The 25,607-nt window shown below is 36.6% G+C and overlaps 2 protein-coding genes across 2 annotated transcripts; both read right to left on the reverse strand.

Moving 5' to 3' along the window:
• Positions 1 to 1,732: 1,732 nt before the first annotated feature.
• On the reverse strand, positions 1,733 to 12,529 carry LOC115439727 (paired amphipathic helix protein Sin3a). The gene is made up of 19 exons (XM_030163696.2): positions 12,438 to 12,529; positions 12,036 to 12,164; positions 11,551 to 11,664; positions 11,243 to 11,338; positions 11,033 to 11,126; positions 10,111 to 10,363; positions 9,755 to 9,912; positions 9,289 to 9,387; positions 8,898 to 8,995; positions 8,565 to 8,681; positions 8,192 to 8,368; positions 6,372 to 6,476; positions 5,916 to 6,114; positions 4,847 to 5,014; positions 4,356 to 4,456; positions 3,734 to 3,830; positions 3,319 to 3,449; positions 3,086 to 3,248; positions 1,733 to 3,003 (listed from the first exon to the last, which is right to left on the reverse strand). The coding sequence occupies exons 6-19, from the start codon at positions 10,341 to 10,343 to the stop codon at positions 2,135 to 2,137; spliced, it is 2,715 nt and encodes a 904-aa protein (XP_030019556.2). The 5' UTR covers positions 10,344 to 10,363; positions 11,033 to 11,126; positions 11,243 to 11,338; positions 11,551 to 11,664; positions 12,036 to 12,164; positions 12,438 to 12,529; the 3' UTR covers positions 1,733 to 2,134.
• On the reverse strand, positions 11,098 to 23,579 carry LOC119189662 (paired amphipathic helix protein Sin3a-like). Its single transcript, XM_037439936.1, has 12 exons — positions 23,505 to 23,579; positions 17,178 to 17,241; positions 15,154 to 15,308; positions 14,715 to 14,896; positions 14,311 to 14,434; positions 13,242 to 13,351; positions 12,917 to 13,011; positions 12,438 to 12,529; positions 12,036 to 12,164; positions 11,551 to 11,664; positions 11,239 to 11,368; positions 11,098 to 11,126 (listed from the first exon to the last, which is right to left on the reverse strand). Exons 1-12 carry the CDS (start codon positions 23,577 to 23,579, stop codon positions 11,098 to 11,100), a joined length of 1,299 nt encoding a protein of 432 aa, XP_037295833.1.
• Positions 23,580 to 25,607: the final 2,028 nt, after the last annotated feature.

Here is a 25,607-nt window from a genome sequence, read left to right on the forward strand (position 1 = left end):
GATGACAGCCCTAGTTAAGACCGTAAAAAGGATAACATCGTACAAATCAAATACCTACTTTACAATTGTGTTATAATTTTTTTTTCTGACATTTCTGACATTGACAACATTTCCTGCGACGCCATCTTGTGACCTGCGTCCCGAGTCCCGACAGTTTACGTGAATGATTCTGGCAATCAAAATAAATAACATATCACTGTTTGCGGTTGCAACAAATGGGAATTAGGATACTTACCTGTATTTCGCCGTTCTAATTAGTCCTTCTTAATTGATTTCAGAAAGATTTACGAGCTATATAGCACCATAGACTGATACATTTACTTATTACAATAATTAGTACTTATTAAAAGATTATAAGAACTCCAGGGGCCTTATTCTCTATCCCGCACGTTATTTTAACAGTGCGTAACAAGCACGTAACACAACACATCATGTTTAGGACTATAGAAATTTGGCTTACAGAATACTATTCCACGCACATTTCTCGAAGATAACATGACACGGCCGCGTTACGCGTTTACACTATCATACAGAATAAGGGCCCAGGATTGCTTATTTAAACTTGTCGAAACACGTCTATGCGCTGAGATCCATGTTTGCGCGGGAAATTATTTATAGCTAAACGGACAAAAAACCACCTATATTGCACTTATAAAATATTGCATGTGGTTGGCAAAGTTTATATACGATGTGTCAACTGGGTTAGTATTTAATTTTCATGGGCTCTGATGAACAAATTTCGTTAATTTATTTATTTATAGATGTACGCACTATTTCCTCAATTTTTTTTAAAATCTAGTATTTGAGAGGGATAAGATGGGATGCGCACAAATATTTAAAGAAACAAAGTTAGCTTCTAAAAACATCTTAAATACTTATATTAAATTTTTCGATTTGGTATTACTTAGGTCGGTATATACTTACAAAATGGCATTTAGAATCCTCATATGTACTGTTTTAGAGATAACCTATACTTGTGGCGTTCCTATATTTCCTGCACATTTCTAAAAGTATCTATAGTACCTCCTCTTTTAAAGAATTGTAAAACATATTTAACTGTTATTTTTATGTAAATAAAAAAACACGCTTGCACCATTTAGTATATTGACTTATAGCCAAATTAAATCATTAAGTATTAATGATAATATCTATAGAATTCTGATAAATATAATAATTCGCAAACACTGTTAAAACCTTGAAAAAACGTCTAATTTTACTCATAAGACGTAGACGAGGTGTAGGTTGCAAGTCGTGTTGCACAAACTGGTTTCATAATTCAATGTAATTAGAGTATGCTAAAGATTAAAGGCAAGCTAGGTATCCCGTAATTAAAATAAAATTATGGTCCTAATTATTACTGTCAGTGTACACACTTCTCCGTAAAAATAGTTCTTTTTAGAAAGTCCCAATTTTACAATTTGGAACCACAGATATAGGATATACTTTTACTATATTAAAATCCCATATTTGGAAGGTATTTGACTTAAGACTATATTTTATACTTAAATAACTTGTTCGGTGGACAAGATACAATTAAAATCGGAAATCGACTATAAAAATTAGAACCTCCTCTTTTTATAAGTCGGTTAATGATCTCTAGGTTACGACTCGCATCACGTAACATTATGTCCACTGTGTGAATAATATGTTTCAACAATATTTTTTACATTATGTCCACTGTGTGAATAATATGTTTCAACAATATTTTTTAAGTTATGAAAAAAACTACATCTTATTATAAATATAATAATATTTATTTTCAAGTCATTTCTGTTTAGATATTAACAATATCAAGTAGTCGGCTATGCTAACGATCACTGCCGTTCTAATATTCACAGTTAGTGATGTGTTAGACATCTGAGAGATCTGCTCACACTCCGCCGCGCGCTGCACGCGCAGTTCTATGTGGACTCGTCAACGAACCTATTTATTTATTGATCTGTACAACGGTGTTCGGTCGGGCGGATATCCCGGCGACGCGTCCAGACAGAAGTGCCGTAATAGCGAGCGGGTGTGCATCGGTGCGTCGACGCGTCGTGGTCTCGCCACCGCCACTAGAACGCGGCGCGGCGCCCGACGCCGAGCAGCTGGGCCGGCCCCCGTCACTGTGCAGCAGGCGCAAAATCGCGTGAGACTAGGCGGGCGCCCGCCGTCGTCGCAGCCACGCTCGGAACCGATCCCGCCGCGCTGCTGCTAACCGTTGGTGTGTGTTGCGTGCCGCAGCCAGGGCCCCTGGTTGGTAAAGTGCAAACGGACGACAAGCCACGGCGCGCCAACGCAGACTCGGCGCCAACGTGCACTCCGCGGCGTCATGGAGCCGTGGCGGCTTGCGACGTGCATGCCTTGGTGGAGGTGTACCGCCGGACGCTGAAGCACTGGTGGCCCCGCCCACGTGACCGCCTGCACGTGCACGGGCGTTTCGGGCTAGGAATACGGGCTTGCTGCGACCGTGTTGTGTTGGGGCAGTTGCAGGTGCATCGGGGCGTGCATATCTTTCTGCGTAGAGAGACCAAGCGGCGACGCGTGCCACCGCCGAAGCTGCTGCCGCAGGTGCTTGTTGTGCGGACTGCCGCGGTTGGCCCGCTGGTGAAAGTCGTGACCCTTCGTTGTGATGGGGTGAAGTGCGGCCTTCGCCCGCGCCGTCAAGTAGTTCGAAGGTAACCCGGCATTCGTCGCCTCCGTAAACACGCACGAGGAAAGCGGCATGTCGGTCCCGCAGCAGGCCGGCGGCACGGCGCACGTAAGCGGCTGAACCTCTCATTCCACGCGCTGCCAATTCTGCCGCATGCACCGACCAAGGCTCAGCAGCACAATGCTGCAGCTGCCGCACCGCGATGGATACCAGTTTGTCGAGTGTATATGCAGGGTAAGCTTTGATGCCAAGCATCTCGCGTGCAGCGTCCTCGTACGCGGACGGCTCCACGTTACCATCCAGCACGCCCTTAACCAGTTCCAGTAGAACATTGTAGTACTCGGAGGGTGAAGACACGTCGGCAGGCAGGTCTGTAAGTGTGATTTTAAATTAGTGTGGTTTACAACCAGTGATAAAGAATCAAATATTGGTAGTGACTAGTGGAGCACTCACTGTTGGGTTTGAGTCGCAGCGCGGATGCGGCTGTGGGTGGCTGACGTGCCGCGTCGGCTGCCAGCGCCGCCGCCACGCGACGCGCTGCCGCCAGTCGTTGACACAACGCGCCGTGTACACGCAGAAACAGATACCATGACGATGTGCACACGAATCGCGCCTCCTGACGAAAAAATATACTTGTTACAATATGTCTTTACGATGACAATTGACAGTATAAGAACACTACTCACATTGGGCGGGTAATCTCTGAAATCGTCCTCCATCTCCTGGGGTTCGCACTTGATGTCCGCCTTTAGTGACGCGGCTTCCTCGTTGCTACTGCTGCTGTTCCGTTTTACGGTGTTTGCAGACTGGTTTGTGTCTTTAACAATATAATCATAATAATATTAAAAATATAAATTGTAAAAAAACTAAAAATGTTAAAATGTTTTCTTAAATGAATTAATCAATATATTTTAGTTGATTTTTGTTTAATGATTAGAGACATCAGTAGGAAGGCAGCATGCATTTCTCACCACAAAAATTCTGTCTCAGGCACATCGCATGTATTTTCATCATTGTCCCATTATTATCTATATACAATTATTGGAATGTCTTGTCATTAATATAAAATATTTTTGTATTCATTATAATTAATAGATTTACCTTTACTATCAGTGTTATTATTATTTTTCGGTTTGTTCTCCTTGTTGTTTTTGTTGTTTTTGCTGCTCTTGTCTGATGCGTTGTCAGACTCCGATGACTATGAACAAGACAAGCAAAATTTATTTTAGAGAAAAAAAATATGAAAGCATTTAGTATACATATTATAAGAGTATTTGCTACAGAAATTAACCAATTATATATGGGAGTCGAGTTAAAGTATTGCTAATTGATATTCACAGTTTGAGTATGGGTATTTTGTATTTTTTTTAATAGAATTATAGCTAGTATGCACGACCATCTGGTTATACTTATTACTGCTGTCTATTTTGCTATCAAGCACAAGTGTATCCCCACTGTTGTATCAGTTAGAAGTACATTATAGCCAGTAGTTTTGTGCATTATAGAATGTAAATCTTAGTTCCAATACATGAAATTGAAAAATTGATTTATACAATATTCTACTAATATAATGTACCCAATGATTAATTTTCATCAGTTTTTCAGGCATTTTCTAGGCCCTAGAGTGTAGAAGTTAAGCTTGGACTTCAGAGCGACCTCTTTTACACATAAACAATTGAAGTAAATTAACAATAATTAAAAGAATTCATGAATCTTAAATCACCTCCTGTTTGATCTCTTGCTTCACATTGCCACTTGATTTGTCGTTCTCGTGCCCCACTTGATCTGTGCCGGCACTGTCTGGACTTGGTGGTTCTTCCTTATCTATTGACAAGTTTATGTGGTCATGCTTATGCTAATATACATTTAAAAGTTTATTAGAAAATGCATTTATATTTTATTACAATCTAATAAAGACATCAGTAGGAAGGCAGCATGCTTTTATCACCACAGTGCATCTGTTAAGGCACATCGCATGATTTTCATCATAGTCTTATATATAACAAGATTCAAAAATTTTATGAGGATTTAAAAACTTCATTGTTGTAAATTGACTACAATGGAAATGTTTACTTTTTCTATTATCATAGTATGTATGTACTGTAATAAATTCCTTTAAAAGCGGAAAGCGATAAACGTGTTTTGATTTCACATACTATGGAATTATAGTTGCTTTCACGAGGAACATAATAAGTAGTACTAAACAATACATACCTTCATCTCTCTCGTCATCCGACAGCGGCTGCCGTGGATGCGAGAACAAATCCGGCAGAAACTGCCGCAGCAATTGCTTGATTCTCCTCTTCTCTGCCTTCTGAATAGCAGTCTGCCGCCGCGCGTGGTGGATGAGCAGCTCGGCTGTGTCGCGCACGATCTTGATGGCTATATGCAAAGGTGCATTTCAGTGTTGGAACTTAACATCGGTCGCGTGCGTGAAACAATTGCAGCGCTCAGTAGGAAGGCAGCATGCTTGTATCAACATTTGTATTCTGATATTGCACATCGCATGGTTTTTCATCATGTTTATTAGGATAGATTTTGCCTGGAACTCTCAGCCATGATAGTGTTAACTGCATAAAAGGCTAGTGATTGTATTGTAAACAGGACATATTATGATAAGGGAGGAGGAAGTAGTGCAAGAAATTTTAAAGTGGGCAGAGTTGCTGGCTGGCACATTGGGTTTTCAGTAAAATACAATAAATTGTTCATTATAAATACATGCATTTATAATTTTTCGCCATGACATAACAATATTATAACAAAAACCATCAATTCAAAATGGTATAAATGTTTTCCTTTATCTTGAATTATTCTCTCAACATGTCACTGTATAATATAGAAAAAACATGGTTTATATTAATGTAGGGCGCGCTAGTTTAGTGATGTACCAAATTCGATCAAATTCATTCAGTAGATTCTGCGACTTTTAAGAAACATCTTTACTATTTTTCGCATTCATAACAATTTATAATATTAGTGGGAAGCAATCCTAAGAATGTAGACTAAATAGTTCTCTCAGCAATATTGAGTAGCAGCTTGATGAGATGATGTGTTTACACTTATGCAAGTGTATAAAGTTGCGTGATTATAGAATTGATGAAATATTGCTGGCAATATTTCACTAGATCAATAATTATGAGACATACAAGCTTAAAAATTTATAAAAGTCAACTTGCCATGACCAAGGCAAAAATTGCTTGTGGAAAGCGAATTCTGCGAGTTTTCTTACTAATGTAAAACTTACCATTAATATTGGTAACAGTTATTGTATGTGTATGCTTACCTTCCTGCCGGCTCTGCATGTTGTAGTCGAGCACTAGGTGCGGGCCGGGCCGCCGCGCCGCGTACGCGCTCTCCACCTCGTTGAATAGTGTCTTCGACCGCATCGCCTTCAGGTCGTTCTGCTTAAAGTTGATGCCCTGGTGGTCCAGCGACTTCAGATAGTATTTCTCGTTCAGTTCCCGCCACTGCTTGTTGAAACCCTAAAAGGACATTTAAGTTTTGTTAAAACTGATACCCAAGAATTCAAGAGAACTCTGTGGCAGTAGATTTTTATAGTATTGCCAGACATCTTAAATATCAATATTAGTATCATACGCCACCGGAAATAGAATTAATAAATGTAAATAGAAAATATTAAGTTAGTGATAACTATTACATATTACTTAAGTTCTGAATACCAAGGGTTGATGGTAAACTAACTACAGCTGGCCAAAAACATGATAGTTATAATAGTTACCTTCTGTGCTTCCCTCCACTCCTCTTCCTTAGCTTTTAATCGCCTCAGCACGACGGGTACAGCGACTACCGGGTTCTTTTTTAAGCCAGCGATGATATCTACCGCCTGAAACAAACAATAAAAACATTTGAAATTCGTAATATACATAAATATGTAATTCTACAGAAATAGCTACAGGAGTGATATTAAGGTCAACAAACAACATACTATAAAATCGCATACTAAGCTGGCATTCAAATTACATAAGGTTGGTTGTATAACAATTTAGTTTTATTTCTATCTACATATATAAAAAAAATAAACTGATAGGACTGATCAATGCACAGCCGAAACCGGTGGATTTAAAAACATGCAGTTTTGCTCAAAGGTTGCTTACATGTCGGTAATTGAGAACTGAAGAATTCTTTTTAGAAATTCGTACCCTAAAGGGTTGTTATAATAGGGCCCGAAAGTTCGTCATTTCGGAAGGTAGAATTTACTCTTTCTCCCAGAAATGAGCGTTAGCGTAGGCGCAGCCATGAGCAAAAATTAGTGCTTTATAAAATAAGAGGTCAAGATAGTGATTTTTTAACAGGAATTTGTCAAAGGCCTTCCACTGCCTTAAATATTGAAGAGAAAGATCTCACTTTTCATTTGCATTATCTACTAGATAATATGTTTTTGTAAAATATTAAACAGGATAAAATGTTGATAACATAAAAATGTAAAATGTTTCAACTATTTAATTTGATGCCAGTGTTTTTGATACATTATTGGCTTCTTCTTCTCTAAAATATTTATAAATATTTTCCAAGGTATGAAATTTTCTTAAACGAAGCTATTTATCAATCAAAAATACAATTGATTATGATAAGCTAAGCATTCATTTTAAGCATGTGTATATTACATATTTTAAATCATTAAGCCAATAATACAACTTATTGATAAACTTTTAGCATAATATAGCAAATAATAATAATAAAGGACCCTCAAGACATAGCATGCAATGCTGTAACCTATAGGCTTTAAATAAATACTGAATCTTTCAAATAATAAATTTTCGAAATATGTAATCAAGTGCTCTACAATACTTTAGAATTTAGACTATGCAAGTAACTACTATAAGGATACTAATCGAAACTTATGCCACTGTGTCCCTAAATGTTATTTTATGTAGAAAAGTTGAATTGATCTTGTAAATCTGCAATATTGATGTTTCAATTACTGATTTTTATAATGTTGGTTGATAATTATTAAATTTCTTAATACATTAAGTGTCTCATAACATTAATTATTAGATATTGTTTATTTTTTAAAGGTTTTTTTTTTTTATATAGATATCATGTATCAAGCATACTCTGATCATCTTATAGATATGAGTACAGCAAATGACTATAAAATAAATTTTCGTTTCTTTTGGACTTACTATAATCAACACTATAGGTTTCTACACCCAATACAACTTTCACCACCCTTCTGTGCCAACACATTGTATCAACTGGGGACTGCCAACAAGGGTACAAGTATTCAATACTCCTTGAAATAATATTACTAACAGATTACATCGCGACAAATATGTTTAAATTTTACTTCTGACATTTCGAAGACTGCATTACTCATAGTGAAGTGTTCGAAACGTCGACATTAAAAATTAACAAATCTATTAGGGAAAATCATGAAAAAGTTTTATTTCAATGTCTCAAAATTCCCAAAATAATAGGACATCATTAAATATTTCTGATTCCATCACCTTTACTAACTACCATCACAGCGGCATAAGCGCGAATACAAATACTACGTGATACAGGCACGGCATGCGTACAAGTCGAGCCCGATCGTACCACCTTATCACCGTATATGCGGCGCAGCGCTCTCTGGTGGATGGTGGGAGAGTGTCCCCCAAGGCAGTCGTCAAGCCGGTACTTTGCCGCGTCCTCGGGCGTCATGCGAGACAATTTCTTCTGTACCCCTTCCAGTACGCGGATCGTGGACGCGTTAGTTTCGATCACGACGTCCAACTGTAAACAATGTAACTTTAGTTATAAGAAGTTCTTGCTTATAGAATTACATAATATAAATAAAAGTACTTTTAAACATAGCCTACAAAAATCAATGTAATTTTGATCTAAGAATTAGTAAACATATTATTATTATTCTTGCTTATTTTTTATATATTAGATATAATGTTGATATCAACAAGTTCTTTATTCTTACCTCAAATCGTTCATCCTCACACCGGTAAATGTACTCCTCGTACTGTGTCTTACGAGATGTTACGAATGTTGAATCTTCACTCCATGAGGGGAAGGAGACCCAAGTGTCATTTAGCACCTGAGAATAAAATAAATAGATTAAGTAAGAATTTTACATGCTCTAGAGCAACAAGTATAAGCACATTTTAAACACACTGGTTAAGCAATTGATAACCTAGAGCTTTAAGTTGTGACAGTTTAAAGACATCTTTTACCAATTCGAGATACAATACATATTCACGCAGTTTCATTCTTTTTTTAGGTAAATATGTTCTTCCCCAAACTATCTGCTTACCTCTTTGCAAAGCGGCGTTCGTCCGGAGCAGCGACGTGCGGCTGCGTCCCGAGGCAGTGCGCAGTACGACGTGCCTAGTCGCTTGCATGTTGACAGATCTGTGTATAAATTAAATATTACTCAATACTTAATGCGCACCTCACAGATTTAAAAGATATAGCAATTACTACTGAAACTTATTTCTTGTAAGGCAGCAGGCAATATTAAATCATCCTTTTTGTACAATATATATTGCATTAAGTAGATATACAAAGTATAATTCCAGAGGGTCATGAAGTTCAGTGTAGTTCATGACTCTGAATGTAATTTTTTGCTATAATATTAATTGCTAAAGGATATGTGGTATCACCAAAATCATGTATCATTCTGATCGAGGGTGTCGACAACGTACCTATATCCATAGCGAGTTCTGGCTGCGCTCGCTCGTGGCGGTGTTGTGCTCCGAGCGCGCCCACAGGCTCGTAGCGCGCGCTGGTCGCCCAGTTATATCCTGCAGGGTGGACATACACATGTAGCTATTTTAATTGCCACAATTAACTGTGGAAATTGTGCAGAAAGCACGATTAAAACTTCATTAACACGCGCTCACGCATTTGTTACTTAATATTATTATCTAATGCGCTTTACAAGGAAATTATAAAGACTATTTATGTTATAAACGATAGCACAGTGACGTCAAATATCTGCCTTGCACCTACTTCACAATATACAAAATGTATGCATTCTTACAAGCTACCAACACTATAGTACAATGTAGCGCTATGAATATGACGCTGAATAATATAAAAGATCTTTAAAGTAACTTGAAGCAAGTAATATGAAAATCATTCACGTTTTTTGCTAGATGTAATTCTTACCAGTGTGGACAGTGTTGGTAGGCGTGTGTGGTGGAGATGGTGGTCCTACAAAGTCTTGCAGCCATTTCTGTAAGTCAGGATGCCGGCAGAGGAACGGAGCAGTCACGCTGAGCAACTCCGACGAAGATATTATCTCGTTGGTAAAGAGCAGCAGGCACCTATAATGGAATATTTTCATTAACTTTGGAAGTTTTATATTATGTATAAAATGTTTTGTTATGTACCAAATACTACAATTTAATTTGATGCACAGAGATATTACTAATAAATGGCAATACTTATAACCTGGATATGATGAGCATTGATGTAAAATAAAAAAAATATCGCACCAAAATCAGTCCATTTATCTAACTAACCTGAGGAAGTTGTCATAGACATGTTGTGAACGCAGTGCCTTCCTGGCGCGGTCGAAGAAACTGTAATCATGATGCGTGGCGAGCTTGGCTGCGTCGGCGAAGGACACGTCGCGCACGGCGGCACCCGTGAGTCCCGAGCACCGCGGCTTTTTGGCGGGCGGCGCTCCCGACACACTCGCTGCGCCCGCGCCGCTCGCTGCGCCCGCCGCGCTTGTCACACCGCTCGCCGACATGCCGGACCCTGCTACGCCCTCTGTCACAAAACAAACACCTCATGAACAACATGCATTAGGATCTGTCTATTCTGTTAATCGCGTTAAAGTATTTTTGGGTCCATGTGGAGCATATAATATAAACTACTATCTATTGTCAATAATCGAAAACTGTATTACGCACAATAATGTTATAAAAACTGACCACAGAGAAATAAGTATCCATAATAAACAGTGCACACAATTTAACTTAGCCAGCCTGAGCAATTGACGGTCTGTCAAATTGATAGAACATAATTGGTTTTGTTTATTTATAAAATGTGGCAAAACAAATTGATCAATATTTACACATTTTATTTGATTTTGTCATATTTACAAATTGTGTTTTATATCTTATCACCACTCGATACATTATGATTGCAAGTATTGATATAAGACATTGTTATTATTACATCAATGCAGATAATTGAAATATTTAAAAATGATTCAATTTGTAAGTTCATTAACCAACTAAGTGAAGCACATGTAAACAAAGCAGTAACTCAACATTTTTTCTTCTGATAAGGCACATTATTATGACTGTCATCGTAATAATATATGAATAATCGAATGGAGGTCAGTTCACTGTATTACGAGAATAAATCACTATACTAATATTTATACGTTTCTTACGCAAGTAATATGCAGAATTATAAAGAGCTGTAACTTACGTGGTCCAGATGATGTAAAACTGGGCGATCTTTTGAGATGGTGATGTTGATTGGTAGGAATCACGCTAGGTGCTGCGTTTGTATGTTTTGGAATCTGTAAACAATAATACATGTTAAAAAATATGTTCAACCATTGTAGAAAGATTGCAATAGGCAAAACTTGTTGATGCTGTAGGGCACATTTATATACCAACACAATACAATACCGACCTGCGCGTGGTGTAGCGCCGCAAGGTGGTGCGGCGGAGAAGGCGGCGGCGCGACCGTCACGCGCTCCAGATCACTGCTTTCCACTCGCTGCTGTTGCTGAAATATCACCATTTTATCATACGAGCTCTGGTAAACATAATATTAAGTTATAGAATAAACTCCAAGAAAATCTATGATCTTTGTTAAGACTTTTTATCTATGAAAACAACTCTTCCTTAGTTAAATCTTTGATAGAACTGATTATCACTATGTATTGATCATGAATATCTGGGCACTTTCATAATAAAAAGATAACCCGTGTTTTATACCTGCAAGGGCGGCGTAGGCGGCCTGTCCGGCGGCTTAGTTACAGCTTTAGCATCAGGCAGGAATTGACCAAACTCTGCAAGTAAGTCTTCCTGGTTTTCAAATAGCTTAGCCACCTGTAAACAAAATCACGATTATAAATTTGGTAAGGAATAAAACAAAATACTAATGTACATCACAAACGGAAATATAAAATGAACAACATAAAACCATATTTCTTTACTGGTTTAAACCTAAATTAAAATTTTCCATTTCTTTTATAAGACATGGCAATAGCAAGAAAAAAAATTTAGCCAGTGACCATAAGTGACACACTATACAAAACACTATGACTGAAAATGCACATGGTAGCATGAGACACTTTGTGTATTGACACACTATACATTATGACTGAAACTGTACATGATAATAGCACGAGACAATTTGTGTATTACTGACTTGTGCATTTTTTCTTGTGCTTGGACATAAAGACTGAAAGATAACTCACCTGCGAGTAAACCTCCTGCTCGGTTTGCTGCTTCGCCTGTGGCTCTTTCAGATCTCGATGACCGCGTTGATACGCATGCAGGATCTCCAGAAATCGCTTGTACTTATCCGGCTGTCGGGAGAACCGCGACTGTGTACGAAACAAGACAACGTTTTAATACTTCCAACTTCACCTGAAGAAACATAAATAAATGATAAGAGTAGTTAACAGCTAGATCGTTGAAACATGTTTTTAGTCGTGAAGATGTAAGTATATGTAGTATGGGATAAGCAGCACCATGATTAGCAACAATCTGGGTCGACTTGGTATTTGAAAACAGTCAATAATTTACATCATTTCCTACATTGGCATTAAATATCTTACTAATTAATAAATTATGGAAATATGAATAACATAACTCACCTTGATTTTGTTGACGTACTCTATTGCATGGTTGAATTCGACGGGCTGGCCGGGCGGCGCGGGCGCGCTGGAGCTCACGCCCGCCGCTCCACCTGACAATACAACTCATGTTCACTGGGTATTCATTCACTAAATGCCACTGTATATCGCGTGTTCAAAGGGATCAGAACTCTAATAGAGCAGCCGCTTGTTATTCTCATGTGGCATCAATCGGTAATTAATTTCATCATTTAAGTTCAACATTTGTACCAGTAATTGCTACAAAAAGAGAAAAAATATATATCGTACATGTCTTACTTTAAAAAAATTGCAATTTTCTTTTATCTGGATGATATCACTGAAGTACTAAAATCTGAAAAGCTTAATAAAGGATATTTACCTGGTGCATGGTGCACGGCAGCCTCAATCTGTTGGTGCGCGTGTGAGATGTGGTGCAGCGTGTTGGAGGGGCCGGTGGGGCCGGCAGGCTCCAGGCGGACCGGGAGCTGGCGCGGGTGGCGGAGCCGCGTTTACCCCAACGCCGCCGCCCGGTGCAGACACTGACAAGTTGTGCACGATCGCGTTGCTCACCGACCTGAACAACAACGCTTTCTTACTAACTATTACAACAAACATATCATTCCAGCATGTTACTAAGTAATAGACTGGAAAATCTCAAGGTACTGAGAATGACTATAAGTTTTTAATAACTTTTATAGGTAGGGCGTCAATTATTGAATGTAGGGAATTAGCTACACAAAACTGAATACTGGGGTTTCTATCGATAAAATGAAATAGTTTAAAAAAATAACCAATGATACTTACTGCGGCACAGGTAGTATATGGACCAGCTGTGGCTGCTGCGGCGCGTGGTGCAACGTACTGAGCAGCACGCCGCCGCCCAGCCCCGTCGGTGACGGCATAGACACAGACACCTGATAAAAACATATTTTCATATACAATTGTGAGCTGTGATCACCAATGTCTTGCTTTATAGTAAGGACCACATGTCTATCTATGAAGTTAAAATATAAAAAAAATAGTATGCTTATGGAGCAAACTCAGAATTAGATATTGAACCTATAATATCCCTACTCAGTATTTACAATGGCTTTAATTGTCCTTAAAACTTTTACAAAACATTTCATTCACATTGAATCACTGCTTGGCGGGAAAAATAGACTATGATATGAGAATTTTTTAATAGTCTACTTTCCTAAATCGGGCCCCAACGTTTTCAGCAAATGCAGTGCAGGATTTTGCGCCATTTCTACGTAGAATTACCAATCAATAATGATAGGTTCATGTTTACTGAATTGACTATATTTCTTACAGCCTTACGGCCTTCTCGGATGGTTACCTATATGTAACCCAAGATGCCGTGAATAAATGGCACCTACTTATTAACAACTATGACATTACACTATGCGTCAGGTTCATTAACACACAATGAGCCGTTGTAATAGTTCGCGATCGGAAAGCGAAGACTTACAGACAATACGAGTTATAACAAGGTCCATTTATAGCAGAGCTGGTTTGATTCGATAAAAAACGGTGATAAAAACTTTATAAATAACAATCATTTGAGTATTCATTATTGTTTAAGATTAATAAAACTCGATATTACCAATCCTAAACCTAACCAGCAATGACGAGACCTCATATTTATCAAAAGAACATAGAATTTTTTTTTGTTTATTAAGTTCATTACTTTGTGAAAACCGGTTGTATGCATTATTTAACATTCAACCAGTTCTATTGTTTGAATTTAAATACTACCACAATATCAAGATTGTCACTTTGATCTCCGTGCATAGCAAGATAAATAACATTAAAAGATAATCTGATCTTTTCTTTATTTTGGCAAATATTTAAACCTTCTTATATTACTCACCTGTCCATTACTCTGAACTTCGATCTTATACCCAGGTGGGAGGAATGTGTTGAAGCCGACGATCAGCTCCGGGTGGCCTTTGAATAGGTTCGACACCCGAGTGATGACCCCAGGGGTGTCGATTCTGAAATACAACGTGAAAGTTAGACATCCATCGATAATTCATAGTCAAGTAAATGCAATGTGTTGAATACTCAGAATATTTTTTACAGCCTTGGGTTACTTTCATCTGATAATAAACCATCAAACGGTAATTGATATCATCATTATAACAGCTAAAACGCAGTTGTGCTATGCATAGTAATTTTCTTCCTTCTTGGACAAACGGACGGATGTACTTTATCGTTTTCCTAATAGCGGAAGAAAACAACAACTACACTTTAAACATATCTATCTAAACTCACGTCTGGCTCTTAAACTCCTTCATGATGTCGAGGAAATCGTTGTACACCTGTGGCTGCGTGTTAAACTTGTACTTGACCTGGTCCAAGTACGACAGCGCATCTTCTACCTTCAGTCGCTGGAACTGCGCCTGCGGGCCGGGAGATTGTCGCCCTCCTCCGCCCGGCACTACACCTGGTTGTTGCTGTACACAAATTGGATCTTAATACATAAACTGTTTCCAACATTAACGTGATAATTTAATTGCTCATTGCTAAGGTGGAAATAATCTCGATAAGCAGTCAATTATTGAATGTTTCAGACATTATATTCATCAACTCGTCCATTTCAAAGAGGTCGAGGCAATACCCACGATTTTAATCATATTGTTGACGTGATAGGCGTTCTTAATTGAATCGTTAGACTCCCTTTAGCTTGGTTTTAACGTGTAATATGTTGTACCTTAATCCTGGGCGGTACTTGCGGCGGCGGCGGCTGCTTGGTGGGCGCGTACTGCACGGGCTGCGGCTTCATGTAGTTGATGACGGGCGGCGGCACGCCCGGGCGAGCGGCGCCGCGACCGAACCCTCCGCCCACCGACAGCATCGCGCCCGTCCCTGATAATGCAAGTCATTTATTGCACGATCTCGTTGCTTCGATTGTCTACGAATATTATTTGTGTGCAATGCTTAACGAACAAACTGCTGAATGTTTCGCAACTTTTATGTTTGTTGAACATGACCAGTGTAATACTGGTAATCTATATTAGTAATATTATAATTGCGAAGTTTGTGAAAACCCTTGAAACCCAGAAATTTGCTTCCGTAGAAAAAGCATTTTTTTTTTAAGTAGTTTGAGCTGTGAATCGCTTGTGACTTAATTCGGCTATAATTGTATGTTGCTTTCTAACCCAGAAAAGTGCTCAACAGGAGCGTTATCCCGGAAAAGATCTTTTCCCAGAGCGAAACCACGATAAATGTTTAGTACATTAATAAGTTAAATGAGAAAAATAGACGTTGCACTGTTGAATGAGGAAAACAAACGTCACGTGAATGTACGTAGATTTAAAGTATAGTGACGTTTTTAAGTATTCTTTATATTATTGTTTAACGAAAATTATGACGCATATCTTTGATTTTCGATTCACCTACATAGTTTATCAAATATTAAAATGTTTATTATTACTAATTAGTTAAAACTATATTTTTTTTGTTTCATCATATAAAGAACCGTATTTTATTACCGTACCGAGCGCTTCTCATCATACAAAGCAATGAAAAAAAAAATGTTAATAAACAGGCACTAAGGACTGGGGATCGTTGAAGTCTCCGAAATGGAGCAAATGTAATCACCTACTAATCTAGCAAAGTAATGTTTATCATTTATCATGTATAAGTTTTCACTGTTCTAGCAGTCACGGACGCGTTGTTAATAATATCATGTAACTAAAAATGCGTGCATAAAAATAATAGACATATAAACGTCCATTGCTAAGCAATTTTTCCGCTTTGTCAAATACAAAGAAGCGGAACACAAAAGGTTTGTTATTGCGCAAATTTTTATACTCGTGTTAACTTATTTTTGCTTAGCATGTGTAATATTATTCTGAACATACGAAGGAAACTTTACGCTTAAACGTGCAAAAAAAAATTACCGATGTAAAATAACTTCTTTTATTTATTACACTATATAAACAAAAAGTGTAAAGGAGAACTTAACGCTGAAGGCATTTTCTACCAGTAAACCCTACGGTGGTGCTGAGACTAAATTACGGCATCTCCGTTCTTACACAACGGGAGAATGTAGTGGACAAAACATTAACTAACATAATAAAGTCTAATTTACTTAATTTATAAATGTAAAACCTACATGATTAAGTTAACACACCGTTACACTGATATAATAAAGATAACATATTGTACGTAACATACCAATTATAAACATCATTATATTAATAACTTAACTATTGAGGAAATTCTGCCACACTATCAAGAAGTAGCTAACGAAGCTTCGTTTTAAAACAAAGCCTCTAATAAATTTTTTGATAATATTGAAGAAAGCCACTCCGGTCCCTCAGTTTTTAAATCAAGAACATATTACACAAACGTTCAAATAATATAGAAAGAAATAAAATTATTATCACCAAGATTAAAAAAGAGTTCTTTCATCCAATAAACAATTGACATTCATCGAAATAACTAATCGACCGTCAACAATGTTTTTCTTAAAACGTGTAACGATGCAAGCTGCAAATGATAAGCCGAAAGTTTACCAACTTAAATTTAAAATTAATTGACCATAAAAACATATTATTATTGAAAAAAGGGTTACTTAATTTTAAAAGGAAGAGATTTGAAACTCATAACGCTACATTCATACGAAAAAACTATCGAAGGATAGCCATTAGTTTTCGTTTACGAAAAGATAACTTCAAGTCTACGTTACGTAATATTATGGTAGCTTGTTTGTACATATTCGTCACTCACCTAGGATTTGCGGTTGTGCTGTCTGCGGCATCGAGTGCATTGTGCTTGTGCCTGGCTGTTGTATCTGCAACAAACAAAACAATTTTTTAATAACATTACTGTAGAGAGTTTTCACTTGGTAATCGTAACTCGATTTGTTTTGAAATACCGTTGCAAGTTAATATTCCATAGCTAAGCTATTTTGATAAGACAGTCTGTCTATTGTATGCACTAAGTGTTAAAGCTTCAGTCTTCGGAAGAATGCGTATAATATAACATTTCTGCAAATAACAATGAACATGCGTTTTCGCATTGTGAAAATTATCAGTTATACATTGGTGTCGCATTACCATCAAAATATTCTTTGTTAAAATTCTATGAGCATAAGATAAGAGATTTCAAAATTTTAGCAACAAAACCTAACCTAATATAACGCACCTGATTCAATATGATAATGTTATGTACGTAATGGGCAAAAACAAACAATGAGGCTCTGAATTGATTTATAAAATTACCCGATGTATGAAAATGCGCCGTCCGATTATATTGTAAACAAAATGCGCAGTGACCAGACACTGACAGTATGATAACGTCACAGATTGTCGTAAAACCACAACTTTACTATAAAAATCCTTCAAACAGATTAGGCTAAAGATTTCCAAAAACCGACCGATTACTTATACTAGCTAAAGCAAACGTGGCACTCCGATTGAGGCTAGGATCTTCGAAGCTTAGTTACAACGTCAGGCTGGTCTCGTCCCTCTGACTTTGTATATTTTGCATCAGTTTAATATATTTCTTTTACAGATATATGTACTTTATTGATCTACAATGTACCGCTATTACATACATGTAGAAAGTACTCATTGGTGGCCGGTACAGCCTGACATTTTTAGCTACTGTTTTGCGTACCTCTACTACTAAAAACAGCTACTATGTGTTGCTACAAAATTAATATGTTGTGTAAATTAAATTATATTATATGTATTTACAGCTTATTTAATACTAAAACGCAAAAAAAAACAGGCCTCGGGCTATGCTACTTTTCGTTATATCACATAAAAATAGTGAGATCGTTTTGTAAAAAAGTAACAATAAAATATTCTTCTAAATGGCACCACACCTATATTCCGACTTATATTAATATTTTTTTAAGTAATCGTTAATATAATATAAATAAAACATAAAAACGATGCAAATTTTCAATTTCTAAAATTATTTATGATCGACAGTAGTTATAAGAATCGTATTTAATGCGGTAAAATAAACAAAAATCATTATTAAACTAAACATAATATATTTTGTTCAAATCAAAATAATGATAATTTCATTGTTTAAAATTGAATCAAAATTAAGCTGTTTTGGTAATACCTATTAAGCCCGAAACATAATCTTGTGAAAAATAAACGCGCGGGAAACGCGAACTATTTTCGCAGAGCATGGTCCGAGTAAAAATAACATTACTGATTCACCGTAGCACCCGCGCATTGTATATTCAGTTTGTTTATTGGCAAACATTTAGATTTGAAAACATGTAGATGTCGTGACACTTCACGCGGATCGAATAGATCAAAGGGTTAGTCCTCATATACAAAGTGGTAAATAAATAATGCCTAGTACTGCTAAGTTCTTATTGTGTTATCAAATAAATCGACCAGAAAATAATACAACCGATATGTAATTTTTACTACAACAACAATTATATCATTAGCAGAAGCAATGTTTTTCCCGAAAGATATGATTCCATGAACTCTGTGGGGTTTAACGACCGGCTTTCGTTTCCTTGATATAAACCCGATGGTGGGAGGCGATTCGTATTCAATACTAGGTCACTGACACGTACTATGTAGCTCGGACTCAAAATCAATAACAGTTTACCACGTTTACATATTGGGCGCATCAGTCGCGGTGCACGCGCGCGCACCTTCACTCGGCACTCGCTCCAAAACTTACAGACGCTTGCATGCATGATAGAAATAAACAATCGACAAACGAAATTACATATTTATTATCCATATACCCGTTTATTATGAATTTTCCAATAAAATCATTATTATTTAACAGCGTACAGGGCTTGATTCAGTTACTACTGTCACAAAAAACTGGATTGACAACTTCGCCGTACCTTTACATGCAGTGATTAGTCAGCCAATCGTTATACTCATATCGTATCGTATCGTACATAAACATTGGCAAAGCATCTTCAGTTTCTATATGCTATAATTGAAAGTAATCACTGATTGTGGCTTACTATCTTGTTAACTTGCTGGTTTGGTTGGCGCCTTTGTAACACATAAAACAGCAATCCCAAAATTTTATAACTTTTCTCTACAAGTAGTTTGATGCTATTCTAATGCGGTGCATATTAAATACGATATTAGACCTTATCTTTTCCTTTCACGCTTCTTAAATGTTGGTTTTAAAGAAACGTCACACGAAAAGTAAACTCAAATTTTCTTTATTTTGTAAGCTACGTCGTGAAAGAAATGAGTAGCCAATTAAGAAATATTTTATGCTTATCACGTATTTAAGTGGGATGCAAATATTTTTAAATATTATATCCGACTACAGAGAGACATCAGTTTGCAGGTACGTGTTTAAGAGGTGGAATAGCAATCGAAGAAAGAGTAACAAACAATTGGAGACGCTAGCCGATAATAATTTGATAGACTCCTTGATGTATTGCATTTAATGTATGTAGTAAAATTATACAATTACATTTTATTGATGGTTGATTTCTTATAATGTAATATTAAAGTTAAATTGATATAGTTTATGTAAATTAGAACCTTTCCTGATACTACATTGAAGTGTAAATATTTACCGTTTTAAAAGGAAGTTTGCATTGAAGGGAGGTAAGAAACTTTTGTATTATTCTAGTCGTTGCGTATTATTACAAGATTGGGAAAGCGTTGTTCTAAAAACAAAACCAAGTTTATCTTCAACAACCACATAAATATTGTTTACATTTCAAGAACAGGAAAATGTTGATTAAGACCTAATCTTTCAAATGGGTTTAATATAATAGAAATTAAAATAAATATGAAATATAAGATGGATGAAACATAACAAACTGACACCTCTATCCTCCGAGAACAGAGAGAGAATCATCTAAGTATACATAACTTTTTATTAAATATTTTCATATTTATAGTACCCACAATTTGAGATTAATGCAGAATCTAATATCGATCAAATTCAGGTTGAAATGGTATTACAAAGCATCTAAAGTTATCCGTAGAGTTAAAACGAGACCTGTTTTGATTTCTTTACGAATTTAGAGCGCCGTCTATGGAATTTCATCTAGTGTTTTCCCCTATGACTAATATTTCCTGAAGAATGATACACCTAAATATAAAATTATGATTTGTAAGAATTTCAACAAATTATATCAACATTTATAAATGTATTAACATTTTCGGCACGCCACAAAACATGTTGTTTCTGTGACGCTTCCAATGTTAACTTTAATCTCCCCCTTGTACGCAGTTTGCAAATCTATCGAGATAGGCAACGGGAAGAGGGGGGCTGTCATGTAGAAATATATAATCCCTATCACAGATACTTTTAAGCTTTATTAGTCAATGACAAAATTTTAATGCAGGCCCGTTTAACTTCAAAGTCTTATTCAGATACTAAGCAACATGAGCATTAAAAAGATTGTCGAGAGTGTACGAGTATTAAAAAATATAAACAATAAACCTGCGTTTGAGAAAAACAAATAAAAAAGGACCGATACTTGTAATATGCATTTTTGATTAGATAAATAACTTGTTGCTGTATGCAGTAAGAAGCAGTATAAAACATATTTTTTAGAAAATAAAATACTTAACTTATATCAATTCGAAAGATATGTCAACAAACCAATGTATTTGGAGAGTCTCCGAAGAAAAAGAAGCCGCTAAGATTTCAGATCAGATTTTTATGTCATTTGTCAGTTTATCCAATTAGTCAAAGGCTCCTCTGCCTTCTCACATTACACATATTGATGTGCAGATTGTACACCTATTGAAAATGTTGCTTCGTTGGTTTCTGACGCGTAATGCGTTCATGCGAGGATCTATCAATTTTACCGTGTTGAATGGCGCCGTCACCCAACCGTTTACTGGCTTCGATTGTTACATGTAATATTACAGGATTGAGTTATATGGAATGGGAGATTATGTTACGGTCTGTTACGTGCCACTTTTGGGTATAAAATAATTGACTAAATATCGATTCCTCTGCACAGTTTTTTCTGTCTTTACTGTGTACGATCCAATCAATCTTTGTAAAAATGGACCAGTGTACTTCAATACTATTGGCTCCATAAAAATTGTATTAGTTTTTACTGCAAACCTGTCTTACGTTAACCCTCATCCGTTACAGTCGTTACTAATCAGTCATAAGATTGGACAAAGAGTAGAACCAAATACATTAGCATTTTGTGATTTTTGATCAATGAAACACTACATTATACTTGAAATATTGGATTGCCGAAAGCGAAACACGAATGCACGATGATTTCATATGTTTTCAAGTGACGCAGTTTACATCGAATTTTTTTAGTGCTGTGCTCGTTGTATGTAATTCCATAAGAAAATCTTATACCTTAAGGATCTGACAGAGACAGAGCCTTTATGCCATTTGTATAAATTCGCAACAAATTTTTTGAATCTCTATTGCATATTGTAGATACTAGATACAGTAAGTGCACCGTTTCCTAGATGTTAACGCTATGGCAACGAACCTAGTTTTATTATATAACTAGCTGTTTCTCGCGGCTCCACTTAAAATTGGTAAAAATTATTATGAGACTTTTATTTATCATACATCCGGCGCTTTGATTGCAAACTGCCAAAGTCAAGCGTATTCTACTTTCAGAGTATCAAGAATTGTGATACGGTATTGAAATCCTGGTTCACTAAAATATATTTTATATTTGACATTATAATAAAAAAGCTGAGGATATTGACCACAGTCTCGATGTTACAAAACTCGTACACAGGCAGACATTTTTCCGTCTTTAAAGAGTGACAATAAAAATTATTTCCATATTTCACAGGGTAAATTAATTTTGTAAAAGAAATCAGATTCCGTTGTTTTCATACTTTTTAATTTCGCCCTACGCTCGACAAGCAGCGCGGTACTGCCGTTGTATTCGAAAATACCACCAAGAAATGCGTCACCCAGTGTGACTCAAATACACGAAGAGGAGGCAGTCAGCCACTGTCACCCTGACTCGCGGTTCGTCGTCTCCTAACGTCGAATATACTTGGCAGACTGGCTACACTGATTGTGATGATATTCTGATGTTTTTTGACTATGCCCAACTTACCATCAGGTTTGCTGTAGTTGTTTGGTCGAACCACTACAAAAAGAAAAAAAACAAAATATTCGTCATAATATTTCCACAGCACAATAATTGTGTATTTAAACACTTTAAAATTAATATATTAAAGCATTAATTTACAGAAAGCTTGGTAAATACGCGCCAATTATTATAAGCCTTTTCCAAATGTGAGAGGTTTCGTGTCATCATTGTAACTAAAGGTAAAAGCTGAAGGTCCAATTAATTAAATAGTATTAAGCCGCGTAATAACATTGGCTAAGACGCGGACAGTGTGCTGCTCTCCTATTATATACATAGCAGGAATAAGTTATCAAGTTTTCTATCTATCTTTTAAGCAAACTTACATACCTATCTTATTAAACATTGTACTGGTCCAAGTCAACGTTTATGCAACCCAAAAATATCTATTTCGTAGCCGTATGACTAATTTTAATGAATGCAGGTTTTATCAATGGCCGTGAAGAAAAAAAAACAATTTAGAGTGTTCACAGATTTGGAACGTTCCGATAAATTTTCTTTATTTCAATACACCAAATATAAAGCTGCACGTAGGCGGTGAAGGCCGCAAACCCCAAATAGGTAGGTGGAAATGGAAACAAATTGATAGGTTTACTATTGACCGCATTTTTGCGAACAAATCAGAGTAATGCAATCATTTTAACCTTTCCAAAGTGCTTTTAGATGTATTTTATGTAATTTAATTAAGCAATTATAGCGTGATTTTAAAATCAATGAATGGCTGAAATATTCCGAATACCAAGCGTGTTTCGAGATTCGGGTGACACATCCATAAAATTGGCCACTATACTTATTTTTAGTCAATAAAATATGTGTATCTTTCCGACTTGTGTCAATAGATACTCAACATCGGTCATAATATAACATCACACAATCTTAATCTTTATATCACAAAAGCAAATAGTCATGATGTCTAATACGAAGGTGATAAAAAATATATCCCTGTCGTGACTGCCACCAGGTAGACAATAAACTAATGAATCGATCTGGTCTCTCACCTGAGCAGGCTGTTGCGGCGTCATGGGCGCGGGCTCGTCCGGCCCGAGCCGCGGGACTCCCGTGCGCTTCATCATTCTGGCACGCGCGCTGAGCCCATCACACGATCACCTGGAAACCGCATCAAAATCATTAGCATACTGTTACTTGTTCAACCATTTCGTTTTTTTTTTTTGTAGCAGATGGGCACATGCAATGCATCGATATTTAGACGTTGACTACTCATACATGGCATTTGCAAAACTAATTAATTAATTAATTAGGTTAAAAAAATTTTTTTTTTTTAACCTATAAATTACAGAAATAGCCTCTGACCACTCGGACTAACTTTTTCAATGCTTGGTTAAATCCTTAAGATATCCATTGCTAATAAAAATGGAAATCAAGGGTTGTATTAGCATTCTCGGCACGCCACAGCACATCATGTCACTGTGACGCTTCCAATGCTAACTTTATTTACCCCCGTGTACGCAGTTTACGCATCTAGTAAGATACGCAACGGGATTTGGGGGATGGCTTTGTTGTTGCTGCTGCTGATGCTTTACAGTAAACAAGATATTTGCGAATAAAATCACTTTCCTATTTAGCTCTATTAATAATATTTAGAAAGGATTTTTTTAGGTTTTTCCTTACCAAGGCCATGATTGACAACTTTTAAGATGACTCACCAGAGAAATGTAAATGCCTAACTATAAATCTGTACTATTTTGAAAAACTTGTATTTTATTTGCCTGTTAGGTAAAACCAATACTAAGTAAAACTACTTTTCTTGTATTACATGATGTAAGATAGGGATATCTAGAATAGGTAATAATATGAACAAATACAGCTAAATGAGTAAACTGTGTCCATATTCACGTCTCGCAATCTGTAAATTTACTATTATTGAATTATTCATAATGAATTCAAAATGAGTATTTGAAATTTTGCCAGAGGTAACGTATGTTTTAACTAATGAGACTATAGGGATCACGTTATTCAGACTTTTAGGGACATGGCCTATGACACGACCTGTATGCTAACTAAAATATTGTTTAATGATCCATCTCTTATTAGAATTTAGAGTCTAATTGATTTATTTCTAACCAATGAACTATGTACCTTAGCAACATTTTGTCTAAAACTTTCGATTATTTATATTACTCAAGTATGTAGACCAATGCAACATAAGTAAGCATGGCTAATTATTATAACCTATTTCAATTAGCAAATGACAGGAACAAATGCAACGTATTACACATTTCGCTTTCTTAGTTCCTCTGTACACTTCTATTAAACATTAATTTGTAGAGTCGGCTACATTTAAAAAAAGGGAATGGAGATTTTTATCTGAATCATCTCAATGTTAACCTGCATTGGTGCAGCGTGGGGCTAAACCACGCCCCGCGGCCGTTTTATTATTTAAGGTTAACGCATTTCAAATATTTATCATTACTAATAACCTATATGGAATACGCATTGTATAAAATTTAGAAATACGAAAATTCATGTCACAAAGCATTAATAAGGAAGAATGGTTTTAGTTTGCCAAATTTGTGTAATTTACTATAACGCCGTTCGAAAATGAACACTAACATATGCCTATTTATGTACCTTAATATTTCTTCAATTAAAAAACCAACACTGGTAGTCAAATTTTTTGTTACGCACTTGTGCTGCTTTTGGCGCCATTATTACACATTTTAACGACTTCGACGAGTACCTACCACAAAGCACGCATGTAATGACGTCACATCCTGCCGTCAAGTCACGTTTTGTTCCTACACCGCACATGCATGCTTCGATTTGAACATAATATAATAATTTCGTTATAACGTTTTGCTTTACTAATTAACCGACTCCATTATGTAGTTAAATCTTTTAGAAATAGCAATATTGTGACATATTGTAGCATTGACCGAAGCAACGTCGGAACTCAGTTACGCAACTAAAGAGACTATAATCACGGTACATGTGAACAAACGGAATATCTCTCGCGCACGGGTCTTGTCTTGTTCAGAAACCGGTCCGACGATGGCGATGACACAAACTTCTACTTATTTATAGCATTATTAAACGTACACAAATCGATAACAGCTAAAGTGCACACCAAGCCGACGCGAATC

The sequence above is a fragment of the Manduca sexta genome, chromosome 18 (assembly GCF_014839805.1).
Source record: "Manduca sexta isolate Smith_Timp_Sample1 chromosome 18, JHU_Msex_v1.0, whole genome shotgun sequence".
Lineage (NCBI taxonomy): Eukaryota > Metazoa > Arthropoda > Insecta > Lepidoptera > Sphingidae > Manduca > Manduca sexta.